The sequence below is a fragment of the Pleurodeles waltl genome, chromosome 8 (assembly GCF_031143425.1).
Source record: "Pleurodeles waltl isolate 20211129_DDA chromosome 8, aPleWal1.hap1.20221129, whole genome shotgun sequence".
Taxonomy (NCBI): Eukaryota; Metazoa; Chordata; class Amphibia; order Caudata; family Salamandridae; genus Pleurodeles; species Pleurodeles waltl.
This window is the reverse complement of record NC_090447.1, coordinates 78,444,680-78,461,631: the sequence shown is the minus strand read 5'-3', so window position 1 is coordinate 78,461,631 and position 16,952 is coordinate 78,444,680. Positions and strand designations below refer to the sequence as shown.

Below are 16,952 nucleotides of genomic sequence, written 5' to 3'. Positions count from 1 at the left end.
CATCTAAGAATGAATTTTATGGTGTATATTTACACTGAGTGACATTTAAATGTAACTTTTTAAATATAGGTGGAGCTCACCTTCTCGATGGGAAAGTATATGGGGGGAATATTATAGTGTATTATTTATTAAAATATATTTAAAAATGACCTAATATGGCATTTACATGTAAAATAATTCATTTTTTTTTACTTAGCACAGAACTAAATAAATAAAACATTACATCAAATTATTACATTCAAGTAAATGCATTATAGTTTAAATATATTTAATTTAGAAATATTTCTTATCTTAAAGAATAATTTTAAAAAAATCCACTCACAATAACATTTTTATATTTATTTAAAAAGTACACAATTCTAAAAACAAAAAATATATACATTTGTCTGTGCCTGTATATGTATGTGTATATATACATATATATATTTATAGTTCAAATAATTGTATTTGTGTAGCATTATTTCCTGTGAGGTGTTATTTTAAGTCTCTGTCTACATTTTATCCTATGGAAGTGTGTTGCAGCACCTGTGAGTGGCCATGTGTGGTGCTTGACCCAGCCCAAAACTGGGCTGGAGTAGATTTACCACTGGTTTGTCAGCATTAAGGATGAAGTCATTTTAGAAGTAGAGTTTGTGAATAGCAATGGGCTTACTCATTTGCGGGTGGGTGTCCTTAGTAGCATGACCCTCCCTAAGCTCCGCCTTCCTTTTCCCCGCACCGCACCCATCCTGTAGTAAATATTCCTCATTTTCACACCGCTCCATCTGGTCCCTCCCACATTTACTACTAACTACTAAACTTGCATGTGCAGAGAACGCTCCGAAGGCAAGATAGGACAGGTGGAGATCTTCATCTGTAGGTTTATGAATGCATTTTGGAAGTGAGAAAGTATTACCGTAGTACGACTTTCGGTGCTACAAAATGCAGTTTGTGAATCAGGCCCCATGACTTTTAAACCCAGTGCAACCTTCTCCCACAATATTCAACCTGAAAAGTGCTCAAATCACCTGGCTGGCCACTACATAACGCAAGTGCTAACACTACGCATGGGCTCCTGTGAACTATTTCTCTATCCATGCACCCTCAACGGTGGAATTCCAGACTGTCATGCTGCAAGTGTCGCCAGCCTCACCTGAAGATCCTGTACGGAGTCGTCAAGTCAAACCCTCTCCGGTCTGTGTCTTTCACGTTCCCCACATTCATCTCAATAATCATTATTCCAATTCCGATCCTAAAATCCTGAGACAGATGAGGAGAGAAATTCAGGCATGAGGACTCGTAGGAGGATAAAATGACAATAGATTCCATGGCAAAGGCCAGTAACAAATGTACTCTATCAGCGGATGTACAGACCCAAGCAATTAAATGTCAGTCCATTATGGACCACTGTGTCTCTTCAAGAAGAAAAAACTGCTTCTCCACGCACATTTATAATTCCAATGTTTTATACTACTATTCTTCATCCTGAAATTGGCGGTACATTCAAGACAAAAATTATTCCTAATTGCCAAACAATTGTTTGGTACTTAAATCCACTATGAACCTCTGCTTAAAGATACAATCAAACATTTTGAAACTACGGTTGATAAAGGAACAATAACCATAAACATAATTAGAAATATATAATAATATACATCATTTGGAAAGCAATTATAGAGATCCTCCAGATGAATTTCTGAAACTCTGAAAGTACTAGTACCCTCTTTATGCTCATCTTAAAATGCTCGACATGATAAAGTGCAAAGATCTCCTTGAAGATACTTAACTACTCTTAGGAGGAAGGACTGCATCATCCTTATTTATATTTTCTCGTATTGCTGTTCATTATTATGGATTTTCTCTTCCCCCTTTTGTATTCCTGGCTTGTCTTTTTACCACTTTTTTTATAGGGCCAACTCTTTATAATTGGTCCTATTTGTATGAGCTGAAATTATATTTTCAGTAATGCATTGTACATAGAATTGGCATTTAATAAGATTTAGTGTATAGTTAAATTAAAGACTCCTATATTGAATAGAATATGATATACCACACAACCTATATAGCCCACATACAAATAACTGATACAATTCAGGCATACCGTGCAGAACAACCACTGATCTCTGAGACTGGTGTACACCTTCCAATAAGCCTTACCACTATCTGTGTATAGTATTTACAGAATGTGACAATTTTGGAGGAAATAAGACATTATTATGTCATGATCAGCCTTCTCTTTCAGGCACTGCACCCTGATGCACGGCGGCAGAACATTTAGCTATGAGGTATTTATATAATGCAGGAAAAGCCATTTGCACATCTTTGAGCACTACTGGCGTCACAATGTTGTTTCTAGCAAAGGGTACTCTTGTAAGGGATTTGATCATTCTACCTTACACCAAACCAGTGTGCATGTCCTTTTCCTTCCTGTTAGAAAAGGTCAAGTCAAACTTTGCATGTCCCTAGCTTGGCCCTGTTGTTTAGGGTATATCAGGTTCTGGAAAGTGGCCAGGTGACTCTCCAAGCATTCACTTACCAGAGCCCTTCGCATTCCAGTTTATGCATTATCCCAGCAAATACCTCGGGAGCGGGTCCTTGGTTTGTGATTTCTTCTGTGGTTATGCCTCATGTTTGCTTGGTGTTAATGTGAATGAGTAAAGGTCATGCTAGGCCCAAAGGTGAGTAAATTCAGGGTTTCGTGAACAAGTCTCCACGAAGGTGAGGCTTGCTATTCTTGTTCTCCTGGGACACCCTTTTGTCGATAGGACAACTCGCAGTCAGGTTGTTGCAGGCAAGACTGGCTAAAGAAAGTTTTTGATGATCTGGTTGGAGGCTAAACTAGTCGGCCGAGGTTGTTCTTATCATTTGCTTGAGGAGTTGTTGCAGTTCCATGGATCTATCTTTCCTGCATTTCTGGCGCTTTGCTGTCTGACAGTAAGAGGTTGCCCTGACAGAGCCCTCAAACACCAATCGTTCAATAAACCATTTAAGTCCGCCCATGTCTTTCTCCTCGTGTTCACAAACATCCTTAGTTTCTTCCTGTGCTAGAGTTTTTCTTTGTTTGAATCCCCTACAGTGCTTTCCAAGGTACAGCTGAAGAAGTGGTGCAATGTTGGGAAGTATGGATTTGAGTGGTATGGCATGGCGCGACACCTAGTGGTACAGTGTGGTGCAACACCGTTTGTACTGTACTATGAGCCTGTGTGGTGTGCAGTGGCGTTGCATGGTAAAGTATCGAGTGGTGATGTGATGTGCAGTATCACTGTGTGGTACGTGTGGAGGTGGATGTTGTGGTGCTGCGTGGTATACTATAGTCTGAAGTGGTTCCATGCCATGAGTGGTTGGACGATGCAATGTGGCGTTGTGAGGTGCATTTTATGGGGATAAATGGTGTGATCTGTTGTGGTCTTGTACAGAGTCAGATGGTACTGGATGCTGTGATGTGATGATGAGAAGTATGGGAACGTCTGGTGTTATATCATGCGGTGTTATATAGAGTGAAGGGGTGTTGGGAGGCCTATAATGGTATAGTGATGTAGGGTGTTGTATGGATTTGTATGGAAAGTCATGATATGGTCAGAATGGTGAGGTGTGGTTTAATAAGGTACCCCAAGCATGATGTGCTGTTGGATGGTATGATCTGATGATATGTGGTGGAGGCAGAGCAACAACGTGTTCTCTAGCATGATGTGATGTAATGCGCAGTGTTTTGTGACCGAGCGTCGGATAGTGTGAAGTGGTATTGTGCGGAGAGGTGTCTTGCTGTGCTGCGTTTATAGGGGGATGTTGCGAAGCACAGCTGGGTGGTGTGATGTTGTATAGTGTGCTCTGATCTGGTTGGGAATGGTATAGTATTGGTTATTGTGAAGCAATCTGATACGGTGTGCTGTGTATGATACAGTGTGGCTCAGCTCAGGCGTGGTACGGTATTGTGAAGTTGTGGGATATGATATGGTACATCTTCACGAGTTGTCACAACTGGTGGTGTTGTTACATAGTGTACTGTGGCATAGTGCGGTTGCTAATTAACCGCAAAACCCTAAAAAAAAATTTCTTTTTATGCAACTGTGTGTTTCATTATGTCTAATGTCTCTTCAGTTTTTCTCCTCTTGCCTGTGTTTTCATAAGTTTTGTGTCTCTGAATGTTTCAGTGTCTAAATCACCTTGGTGTGCTCTTGGTGAGTCTCCGTAGGTGCATCTCTGTATCTTGATTTCCTGTATCTGCGTATACCCCAGTGTTTGTGTGTCAGCATCTGCCCATGTCTTCCTGTGACTGTATCTCCCATGTCTGTGTCTTTCATCATGTGTCCTGGTGTGAGGTTACCAAGTTCGCTTCTCTGACTCTTTCTGTGGCTCACCTGATCTCCTGAGGTCTAGGTCCCCCACACTATGTACCGCTGCACCAGAGTGCATGTCCTCCAGCTCTACATGCAAGTGTGGGAAGAGCTGGTTCTAAGGATGTGTGCATGCCTAGGGAACCCCAACATACAGAATCACACACAGAATCTGCCTTCTTGAATGCGCTAAAGAGACTTCAACGGCAGGATGCTGAGGATGGAGGCACTTCCATATCCCTTACCTCCTATAACACCAAAGACAAGGTTGTGGAGGTGCATCACATTACTCAATAATGCACCCTTCAATGGTTTGTAACAGCACAAAAACGTGAGTTCTCCTGGTGTCTTTCAAACACATACAGTTTCTGATAGAGCATCATGCTGCCATGTACTGGGCATACTAACCTCAGCATTCTTATAGAGGGCCACCTTGTCTCCAGACACCACCACATAAGGTTTGAATTTGTAGCCTTTGAGGTCCAGAAGGCCGGCTTTGTCTGGACTGTCCACAGCAAGCCCGGGCTGGATATAGGAGTTCCTTTTGTCCTTGATTATCTGATCAAAGGCCCTTACCCACTCACTGCGCTCAGCTGAAACAAAAAGATAAACCTTTGTCATCATTGGCCAACACAGCAAGCCTGCTCTTATCCAGAGAACCCATTGGCACCACATTCTCTTCCACTAGATACCTGAGTTTTTCCTCTCACCATTCCGGCCTCCACACCCTCGTAACAGATCACTGGAAGATCAAGCCACATGTTCTTCCAGTTCTTCTAAAACCCTCTCAAAGTGTTAAAACTATACAGAAAATGTATTTAACCCAGAACCTCTTGTTCACCAGGATCCTCTATTACAAAGAATTTCAGAGGCCACTGTAGCCTTTTTACCAAGAGATGTACTAATTTCCCTCAAATGACACAGTAATTGCATATTCACACTTGACACCACTATATACATTTCAGCTAGATGATTGGTCACTGTCCTGCTCAGACAAACTGAAAACCAATTGAGAAGACACACAACAGCTCATAGAGACATAAATGCCTCTGCCTAATTGGTCACCTGATTCATCCAGAATTTTTTTTAGCAAAACCTCTTGTTTTAAAGAAAATCCCGGAGACTGTGGTGATGCTATTGAAGCTGTCTCACGAAATCATTTCCAGATCATTGTCAAGTTGTGGAGCTCCTACCAAGCAATGTGTACTGACTAAAACTTTAAGTTACATGCTACACTAAATCTTGTACCAGAATCCAGTAGCAAGGTTACAGCCCCTGCACAGCAAGAGAGAGGACAAGCGTGTGCAGAGACAAGTGATTTTGCTCAGCATTAAATCTCTGTGCACTCCAGTATTAGATGGATGATGCCACTAAAATCTAGACAACACACCTTTAAGTGGTGATTTGCTTGGTTTAAGCAAGAGCTACTCAGATAGCTATGCTGCCTCTGTTCGACTTGCAAGCTACTCCACCTGACTCCTCTTTATCGATTTCTGGAAGTGATTTAACCAAAATCTCAAGACCTCAGAATGATGATTATTGGGCCAAACTTCTAATCAAGATTAGGTGTTTGTGTACTTTACTAAATCTCATTTTAAGAAACTTGCTCAAAAGTGTATTTATATGCTTCATACTCTTGGTTTTAAGGAGATTATTTTCTAATTTTTTGTCGGGGTACCCTAAATTGTCATTAAATCCAGAAATTAGAAGGTTTATTCTATTTTATATAGATCGACTTCTGCTACTGGTGGGGAACTGGTAAGTAAAAGCTAAAAACCTGATTTGAGTTTGGTGGATCGGGTTTCTCCGTCACAAATGGATATCTTGGCCGCCATATTAAAGTGCATTACATTCAATGGTACTTGTAATATGGCGGATGGGAAATCCGTCACATTTGTGATGCAGTAACCCATCTGCTGAACATTAAGTAAGGCCCTAAGGCACATTATTGGTGTTGAATAGGTAACGGATGTCAAGATATGATTAAGCATGAGGTATTACATTGTGTTGTGCTGAAAAGAGAAAGAAAAAACTGTGTATTCACATATAGTGAATCTTTAGAATTCTGTTCAAGTCAACATCATTTACTTTTTTGGACCGGCCAATACGAGAAAGGTTATTTACAATACATTTATCGTTTGGATATGGTCTTTAACAGTACAATACATTGGCTTGATTTCTTGAGTCTCACTACTTAGCGCAAATTACTTTTACAACGTTTTATGGTTTTTGTAAACCTAAAACAAATGGTTGATTTAATTGTAAAACCAAAAAGAAATTAATTCATGTCAGTAGCCCTCCTTATGATTTAGCCTTGATTTTCTGCATGACCCCTTCCCCCTTTGGTGCTCTCCTAGCTAGTTCTAGTGTAGTTCGTCCTTGAGCTCTCTAAATATTATTCTTTCTTAGCACCTGCATTCAGTTCTTGATCTTCATTTGTCCAGTATTCTGATTAATCTTTGCCATCTGTTTTTCTGTTCCATTTCAAACTATGTCAGAAGCCAGCAACTTTGAAAGGGGGATGCCTGGCTGAATCTCTTGGTGTCAAGTAAAAAAAAATATATAATATATATACACATTATATATATATATATATATATATATACACTTGAAAAACCAAAGGTTAAAGGGACGTTTTAGTTAGTTTCTGAATTTACTCGCACAAAACCATAGAAATTCAGCAGTTATAGTTATAGTTATTTCAAGTAACTATAACTCACAGCCTAAGGTAACTATACCTTGCGCTCTCACCATGCACAGTTTTTACTTCGATAATTTGACTTCTGTTTTCAATGATATTTTTATTGACGTTATCAAAATTGTCATGAGTGGTGTAATATCAGGGGTAATTAGCAGTGCCTAAAGAGGGCACGAGTTATAGGTATCTTAGGCAACAAGTTATAGTTACTTGAAATAATTAACTATAAATGCTGAATTGCTCTGGTTTTGTGCAGGTATATTCAGAACCTAACTATAACATCCCTGTAACCATTGGTTTTTTTGAGTGAATTTATACTTTTTTTTCATTCTATATCCTAACTATGACGTATCGTTAAATTTTTTTTTTTAAACTTAAAGTAATTTTCATTACTATTTGTTAAACCAAACACCGCTGCGCTCGGCCTTCGGCCGTGGAAGGAAGGAGTTGGCTGCCCAGGCCCTGCTGCTAACACCCTATAACCGCACAACCCTGCTCTGCACACGGCCTTTGGATCATCCCGAAACTTTTTGTGCGCATCAAGAATCACTGCCAACACTTTTTTCAGAAAAGGTTGTGAAGGTTCATCAAACTGTGCCAAAGATATAGGCAAGTCAAAATGCTTTTTCTATGGAAACAAGGTCCTAACTATAACTACCTAGTGAAGACATGGAGACCGCCACTAGGAAACAAATATATACTGTGAGCAAGGTCCCAGGAGAACCGAAACATCTCTGCCTTATCTAAACTGTCTGACGATCTAAATAAATGAATTGTTCCCTCCAGCGAGAGTGGGATTCGTGTTATACTGGAAGCAGTGTAATGGTTAATGCCATTTCAATTGGCGTGGTCCTGCCACTTGAGTAAGAGCACCACTGAACCCAAAGCGCAACGACACCCACATCGTTGAACCAGTGGAAGAAGTGTATATGTATCATCTCTGTTCAGGGAAACACTTCAATTGTTGCATCCAGGTCCTTTGGAGTCCTAAATGACTATGAGGGTTATTACAACTTTGGAGGAGGTGTTAATCCGTCCCAAAAGTGATGGTAAAGTGACGGATATACCACAAGCCGTATTGCGAGTCCATTATATCCTATGGAACTCATAATACGGCTGGTGGTATATCCGTCACTTTTGGGATGGATTAACACCTCCTCCAAAGTTGTAATAACCCCCTATATGTTGTCAGACTCAGGCCACCTCTACAGTGAGAACAGCAGCCTCTATAAAACATATAAAGCATGTCCAAACTATGTCTTGTAAACAGTAGTGTGCTAGCATTAAGCAGAGAGGGAATACCAGGGGACCCTTCATCAGATACAAGTTCATCCCTCGCTCTGATTAAATCCTGTTACCCAGTAACCTTGCTTGTTTCCTGCCTCCCTGCTTCCGGTCAGCTCCTGTCCTATTCAGTTCTTGTGCCATCAGGTTCTGTTATCATTTTAGGTATGACATCCAAAAATCATCTGGTCCTTCCTCCACGCATTGACGCCACTGCTTTGATCAGGTGGCCACCACAGAAGTGCTGCTGAGGTGCTGCTGGGTCGGTGCAAGAAAGGATGCCAGCCTTTCAGACCAGGATGTGCTTGCAACTCACCGTTTCTGTTCACAACAGTCCAAAACTACTCTTTGAGTATTAAGCATCTTTACAGAGATTGCCAGAGTCATGAAAGACCAACTAATGGTTTCCTCATGAGCAGATGTAAAATACTAAAAACTCCTGAAATGGACTTTACTTAAATGCAATGATGAAAACAGTGTCTTTGCCCTTGTATTTTGCATGGTACCTGATAAAATGCTGCACCTGATTTCAGAGTCCAGTTGTGTTTTTCCTAAAAGGAATGTGGATTCTCCATCTGCAAAGTGTTGCAGAGGGAGAAGGTACAGAAAGAAATATGTGGAGACCCACCGTAGGAAGCATCCTGCTTACCCAGGCCACAGGATACTCAGTTTTTGTTGCAGTGGCTCTGCCAGTCTAGGATGCCATGTGAGTTCTTATACCATCTTAAGGACATTGCCTAATTCTGGCATGCATCGGATGTTTGAATCCATCTCAGCCCCTGGTAATTACTCTCGGCTATACTCCAGTCCATCGTCGTCTTCCCCACCACGCCTCTAGACAGGAACCAGGCAAATTTGGTCCTGCTCCAAAATCAAGGGTCCAGCCCGAACTGCCAACCGCTGTACCCTCTGAATGGGAGCACAAATAACCCCCAAAACCAGTTTCAGTCTATTTGTGCCTCATCAGTAGGGTGCACCTTGAGTCCTATGGCCCTGGGAGCATGGGACTCATGGCTGGCCATAACTGTTGCACTTAGTGTGTTGCAATTGTGGCATCAGCACCACGTGTTAGTACCGCTAAAGAGTAGCTTCACCTGCTGGTAAATGCCACAGACAACGCTGCACTTGAGAAAGTGTTTTTCACAGCCTTCTCCACAGAGGCCAAAACACGCTGGAAGAGTTTAAGGGTGTGAAACCTCAGGTGGATATTGACATACACGCAGAAAGACCAGACCAAAAGATGTCATACCAACATCTATGCCTCTGCCCCTCTGATCCACAATTGGAGTCTCAATTTACTCAGTCATCCACTTCTATCAAGCTCTCAGACCCTGACACTCCAGGAACGGACAGAGTAAGACAAGGCGTCAGTTCCCTCGCTCTGGCCTAAACTAAAACCTCTGCGAGGATATGAGTCGAATTTCTTTAGAGACACCAAAGGCTGATTACTGCTCCCACGCCTAACATGTTGCACAGCCAGCTTTTCAAAATGCACCACTCACTGATGCAATAGATGACCAGCTTCTAAAATGGTCCATTCTGATCCCTCACTTTGCACTGCTGGGTCTCCTGGAGGATATAGAAGGTCCGCAGGATCACCACACACTCGTGGGCCTGGGCACTATGATTGCTAAGAGGTACACAGCACAACAGTGGATCTCTCAGAATCCACCCTTCCTGGCGGCCGGGTGCACAGCCATGAACTGGTGTGCAGAAATCGAAAAGTCTGTTATGAGGCCCCGCATGCCCCCAAAAGCATACCAGGATCTGGGTAAACGGTGGAGTTGCTACAGGATGCTACAGTACTCGTTCTAAATAGACACTCTGAATGTACTAATGCTTATGATGACTGGTATCAACTTATGAGTCTTACTTGTACTGTGATGCTTGCTGTAACAACTGCAAAATTAATACAAATGTTTTAGTTAAAAAATTGCCCATTTCGCTGCTTGTCTGATACTGTGATTGTAAACATATTCAGTTTTTACATCCCAGCTTCTGCTTCCTCTTTGAGACTTTGAGTGACTGCAGGAGATGAAGACACCGACTACCGCTCTATCGTGTGGATAATGGAAAAACACTGCAGCTTCTCTCCATCACCTGCTCAAGTTAAGACTCATGAAAACTAAGAAGGATGCGGTGATTATATGCATCTGCTTCATCCTTCCAGACTTGACTACAGATCAGGAGACAGATGCCTTTGTGTGAGTTCTTTCTGGTCTGGTGCAAAAACCACATTTATCCTGGAGCTTTCAAGACTTCAGACTCTTAGCCCACCAACCTGTGTGCAAAGATTTGACTCCACAGAAACACAAAGTGTTGTAGACTATCTACTCTGAAGACAGCTTTAAACCACCAGGTACAAAATATCCAGTATAGTTACATCTGGTTCTACCTGTCAAAATTGCACCTTAGATACAACCGGCTGCCTTCATTAGTAAATACCCGGTGGTTCTACATTGCATCACCTCTATGATCGTAAAGCAGTTTTTGACACCAACACACAGGCTCTGCTTCCTTGTCTTATAATTTGAAGTTGTATATGTAGTTGTGTCATTCAATTTCCACTTCAGAAGTTCTGCCACTGTCTTCCTACCACCGTGATATAATCCCATAAGGTAAACTTCTCGAAACGCTGTAGCACTCACCGTCACTCTCTGCACGGAAGACAAAGTTGCGGTTGCTCGTCATCACTTCAAATTTCTGGTCCCCAATGGCGGCAACCCGGCATATTGATGTCACTGGGATGAACCTTTTTGAGTACATATCCTGCGGAAAATAGACAGATGTGGTGAAATAAAATGGGACACACACAAAGTAAATGACATGCTCATGGAGGAGACAAATATGCAGCATTTTCAGTAAGGATCTCGTTGGAAACTTTGTGATGGTCCATAGACAATGTTGAGTCGGCCAACAAAGAACTTTATGAACTGATGTTGTACGGACAAATGTGTTGAGTGCCTATGTTTTTCACATGCACACTTTTAAGACAATTCTGCCATGACTGCACCCATAACTCATCCACTCTTGACTACAGTGACTGGCTGCACTCAGGTCTCCTGTCTTTGTACCGAACAATGCAAACTGCCCAGGATGTCCTGTTCTGGCACGTGATGCCATCTCTTCTGACCATCACCCAATGTTGGTTGACAGCTTCAAAGGTGTTATTCGAAGTATCATAGTTAAGAAGAAGCAACAAGAGACTTACAGGTAAAAATAGATATCTTCTGAAGTCAAAACAGTTGTGTCCCAAATACAAACACCACCATTAGTTATCACACATGTGTCATTCTGGAAATAAATAAACTTGTATTTGGTGACATTAGCACCAGGAAGTAGAAAGCAAACAGGAAGTGAATCCCTCATCCTGTTTTATCTGATGAAGGATGATGGAATGCTACATTGTTGTTCTGGGAGAAATGAGTGTCTCTTAAAGTATCAGTGTCTGAACGTTTTAGTCTAAAATCTGAAAACTTAGCATGTCCATAGAAGGGAAGTAGCGGTTCAGATCTTGTAAGTGCAATTTACTAATGGGATGTGGGATACTGGTGGCTGGGGGCAGTGTCAAATGCTGGAGGAAGTAAAATTCAAAAGAAGGAAGGGATGGACATTCAAAGGAGAATTGAATGGGCTTTGGCTTGAGTCCTGTAGGCATTTGGGAGACGGGAGTGGCATTCAGAAGAACATATTGACAAATGGCGCCATTATTCAGTAAATAAAGGCAGGGGTCAGAGAGTTGACATCTCACCTTGCACTTAGATTCCTGCAGATATACATATGACCTGATGCATTTTGAACCAGGGATGGGGAAGAACACACACTAATAATTATTGCATCAATTTGTATGAATGAAACTGGAAATTCCTTTATCACCCACGTTGTTGTGGTCTGTGGTAAATAAAACCTTATATATTTGATAAAGAAGGTGAAAGGTTCAGTGCATTAGCCAGAAGTGATATGTTCGCTTGCTTTCATCTGCTTGCTTATACTAATGGCCCAGAAACCAATAGCAAATTTATAAAAGTTGACCACTTCCTGGTTCAAGGATGGCCGTCTTTCAAGACAGTGGTGTCAGCCATTTACTTGCGAATGCCAACATAGTAGCAGCAGCATTCTAGAGAAGGTCAATTTCATGTGTGCAGTGGGTCATGGAGGTCATGACAGACCAATAAGCTGCACTGACTGAGAGATAGGCACCATTACAATAAATAGCACAAATTCTACCACTATGACAAACTTTGAAATTTTAGGCTCGCCAATGTTTAGAAGCTTTGGGAAAATAAAGATATGTTTGCAAAATAAACTAAACAAATACGTTTCTCAAAGTAGGTCATGCCTTTTAAAATTGTCATGAACATTGCATAGCATTTGCACTGACTGTCAGTGATTTCTAAGCATAAAGGCTAAGAGTCTTCCTTTGCGAAAGAAAGAGCCCCAAAAAACAAATGAGCTTCTTACACAAGTGATTCCCAACCTGTGGTCCGGGGACCACCGGAGGTCTGCAAAGCCTACTCATTGGGTCCATGATTACTTAGAAAATTAAACAATATTAACTGATTAATAAAGTGTATATAAATAAAGAAGCTAAATGTATAATTTCAAAGCTTAAAATGTTCTGTAAATCTGAAGACCTTTGAAATTGAAGGCTAAAAATGTAGTTAGTACCATCAGCTTGATTTGTAAGAGCAGTGCAAGTGCATCGTACAGACCAGAGTACGGACGACGAGTGGTCTCAATTGAATTTAGAAACACTCCAACCCTCGTACTAAAATTTCAATTTTGATTTCTGGTATATTTGATTGTGAATTAAATACATTATTACACCATTTGTTTGATGGATGCTTGTTGCTGTGTTGTTTGTGTATTGTTTACCAGTTCAAATCATAGAAAATGCTGCGGCCACGTCCCCCGGCTTCAAGTAGTAACTCAGTGGAGGTCCCCCATTCCAATAATAATTCAGTAGAGGGGGGTCCCCAGTAATGATTAAGCAGGGGTCCTCAGAAGTCAAAAAGTTTAAGAACCACTGACTTACACTGTGGTTAGTAGTGAGATGAGTAGACAGATATGGAAATAAGTTGTGGTATTAAATCGACAACTACTCTGTTTTTTCTATTTCTGAATCAATTGTTTTTCAAAATTGTCACAGTACATATTACCAATTACTACATCACCCAGTTGTTTGCTGACTAACTAATTTCTGAACAACGTTGGTGCGTTTGTTTTCTGAAAGAATTGCAGGCATCGCACCCTAATCATAAGAACAGGTGGCAAAAATTAATTGGTGTTATACGGAGAGAATGATAGCACAAAACATAATGGATTAAGGGAGAGAGAGTGGAAGCACTGAGTACTGTAGTGGTTTGGACAGGTGAGAATGTCCCACAGAGCAAAACTTACCTTGTCGCTGTCGTAGTAGCGGAGATACTCAGAATCCAGCTTCACCCACCGTTTCTGGTAGATGTAGGACCTGCAGAGTTTGGAAACAGCGCTGTTAGTCTTGAAGGGTGGATATATCATCATGCTATTTCTAAGTGCAACTAAAGAAATGTACTAGCTGTTGATTGGTTTGTGCGGTGTAACGCATCGGGAAAGAATAGATAACATTTGGAGTAAATAAAAAAGTGAAGCAAGATAAATGGCTGTGTAAGGTTTTAATGTGTTGATGTCTGGAGCATCCCAACAGAAACCTAGGGCTTGAATTAGAGTTTTGCGGACATCCAGTCTGCCATATTACGATCTCCATAGGCTATAAAGGGATGGTAATACAGTGGACGGGATATCAGGCACATTTGTGACAGAGTAACCCCTTCAGCCAAACTCTAAATCAGGCCCTAAGACAGGTGGTTACATCCGGCCTCCATGCATGCATCTGGATTACATAAACAATAAAGAACCAAAGATGAGGTGGGGCAATATTAAAGCTGTTATGAAACAAATGCGTAAAATCGGGGAGTAGAGTGCTGGAGATCCAGTGATCACTGCATGGGGCAGCTAAATACAGTGGTGAAGATAAGACAGACAAAAGAAAGGGTCTCAGAGTTAGGAACAACTAGACTGGCAAGTATGGACTTTTGCCTTAAGGAGAAAAGAGCTAATCAGCTATTGTCATGACTAAAGGAGGAATTTATCAGAGAAACCAAACCTTGGACTCATCAAAAAGTAAACCGTGTCCATAAAGCACTATGGTACTCAAAGAAAGCGAGACAGTCTTGGCCTAATTTAGAACTTGGCGGACGGGTTACTCCGTCGCAATAGTGATGTATGTCCTGTCCGCAAAAAATGTAAATCCCAGAGAATAGAATGGGATTTAGATTTCGGCGGACGGGATAGCCGTTACCGTTGTGATGAAGCAACCTGTCCACGGAGTTCTAAATCAGGCCCTCTGTGTTTAATAAGTTCAGTAAAGTAGAACGGGAAGGCAGTAAGCAGACCAAAAACTCAATGAGATAAATCAAATAGAGGTATAATCAAATAAAGAGCAGAAAACTTTTAGATATTTTAGTGACAGGACAAAAAAAAATGGTAGGAATGAGAGAAGACAGAGGTCGGTATGACACGGAAGTTCGGAAACATGGAATGACAGTAAGCGTACCTTCGTTAGTCTGAGCAATATGAACAGGTGGTGTATGTTCAGAAGAGAGAGAGAGAGACAGAATCTTAACATAAATGGAGGTGGGTTACAATCCACATTGGAATAAGAAGTGTAGCTGAAACTGGAGCCAGTAACAGCAAATAAAGTAAGTAGGATATATGAGATAAGATACTAAAAGAGCTTATGCAGAGGCCAGCAACATTAAGAACCCTGCTTGATGTCTAACCAAAGAACTTCACCAGGTTGGAAGGAACTGTAAATGCATAAGGTAAACAAAAAAACTTCTTTGGTAGCAGCAAATCCTTTGACATATTCCATCTTACAAGTTGGTAAATAACTTCATGAGCCTGGTGAAGGGACCACCGTGAGTAAGTGGTAAGCAACAGGTGATAAATAGTGCTAGAAAATGGAGTGGATTCTGCACAGAAGGGGATGACCGATTGATTTATTTGAAGATATACATTTAGAGGTGCAACTTGGAGGACATGCCAAGAAAGGGGAATTATGGAAAAGCATACATGAGTACTGGAGAAGTGGCAGCTGCAACTCAATAGATTTAAAGACAAAGTGATTAACCTGGAGATGTGTAACCTCTTAGGGGACAGATCGCCTCAAGGGATGCAATACCAGGCACCAGCAAAGACACAAGGAATAAATATAGATTCTGCTGGCAAACAAGAGGCTACAAGTCCATCCAGTCACACAGGATGATAATGGAAGACCTTAAATCCTATCCCAAAATGATGAAGGGTCACTGGAACATGTCTGCTTCTGCTGCAAGACTTATCTGGTCAAATGGTACCAACTGAGCTTTTCCAATCATTTTGGAATGATAAACCTACTGTAAAATGTATTAGAATTATTTATTCATACCTTCACGCCTGCCTTAAACTATACACATTGTGAAACATTTGTTGTTTAATGTTTTACCCAGCTCAGAATTGGACAGCATACTGCACTTCTTAAGTTTGTTAAAAGGATACCCAGTCCTAATGATTAGGAAGCAATTATTGGTAGACTTTCTATTCATCTATCCCGTCACCAGTGCTTCCTAACAGCCACACAGTTTGTTAATATATGTCCTGTTATCCGTCAGGAACACAAAAGACAGCTCAGTATCAGCTGTATTCAGGTGGTGGATAACATTTAAGGCCATCAGAGGACCACTGAGACTTATCCTTAAATCAGACACAAGAGACTAACACTAGGGGACAATGCAATCCAGGAAAGAGTCCAGTGCTGTTGCAGTGCTGGTAAAGAGCTGCGATATAACGAAATGCAAAAACAAGATGGCGATGGACTGAGTGCTTGAAATAATCTCAGCCACTGGCGATCTCTTTGGGCCGCATCCCAACCCATCGCTTGCGTTCTGGTTCCGGAAGGACCTGGCCTGGCAGTTCAGGCTGGACTGTTCCTATGAAGAGCAGGGCCAAGACTGATTTGCGTATACGGCTGGGTCCAATCTAAGATAGATGGTGGGTAGAAAAACAATGGACTGGGACGCGGCACAGAGCGATTGTCAGTGGCTAACATTAATTTGAGCATTCCATTCATCACCCTGGTGTTTTTGCATTTGCCAAATTAATGATAAGCAGTGGTCAACGCCTTAGCAAGATTTAACAGCCATTTTTTTGTTTACTGAATCAAAGCGCATCTTCTAGAAAGCCACCATGAACTGCACCCATGGCTATCTGGCTGACAAGCTCAACATAGCCAACAACCTTCCCAGTCAGGATACCTTCAGCTTGCTGGAGAAAAGTATTGCAAAAGAACAGCAAGGCAACATACCTTCTCCATCTATGCACCCGGAATCTCCAACAATATCCCTGTATCCATCAGAACTGCCCCAACCCCGCTCCAAATGAGGAAGACGCATCTCTGTAAAGAACACTACATCAGTCCACTTTTGCTTTCAGGAACCAGCTACCCCCTCCAATTACTTGTTCATTGTGTCTTTACCTTGGACACACGCTGTACAGCACTCCATTTCCTTTTGGCTACACGATATAAATACCACATACATGCATGTCAATTTGTTGCTGGAAAATCCAGCACCATCTAC

General features: G+C 41.4%; 1 protein-coding gene across 16 annotated transcripts in view; it reads right to left on the bottom strand.

Annotated features, from left to right (window-relative positions):
- The window catches only part of ARAP1 (ArfGAP with RhoGAP domain, ankyrin repeat and PH domain 1), a 720,258-nt gene that overhangs the window by 195,487 nt on the left and 507,819 nt on the right, over positions 1-16,952 (bottom strand). For all 16 annotated transcript variants that reach the window (XM_069203774.1, XM_069203773.1, XM_069203771.1 and 13 more), the window contains 4 exons: positions 13,696-13,765; positions 10,944-11,064; positions 4,722-4,906; positions 1,133-1,239 (listed from right to left, as the gene is read on the bottom strand). In XM_069203774.1, the coding sequence (XP_069059875.1) occupies positions 1,133-1,239; positions 4,722-4,906; positions 10,944-11,064; positions 13,696-13,765 (483 nt within the window). The remainder of the gene's footprint in view (positions 1-1,132; positions 1,240-4,721; positions 4,907-10,943; positions 11,065-13,695; positions 13,766-16,952) is intronic.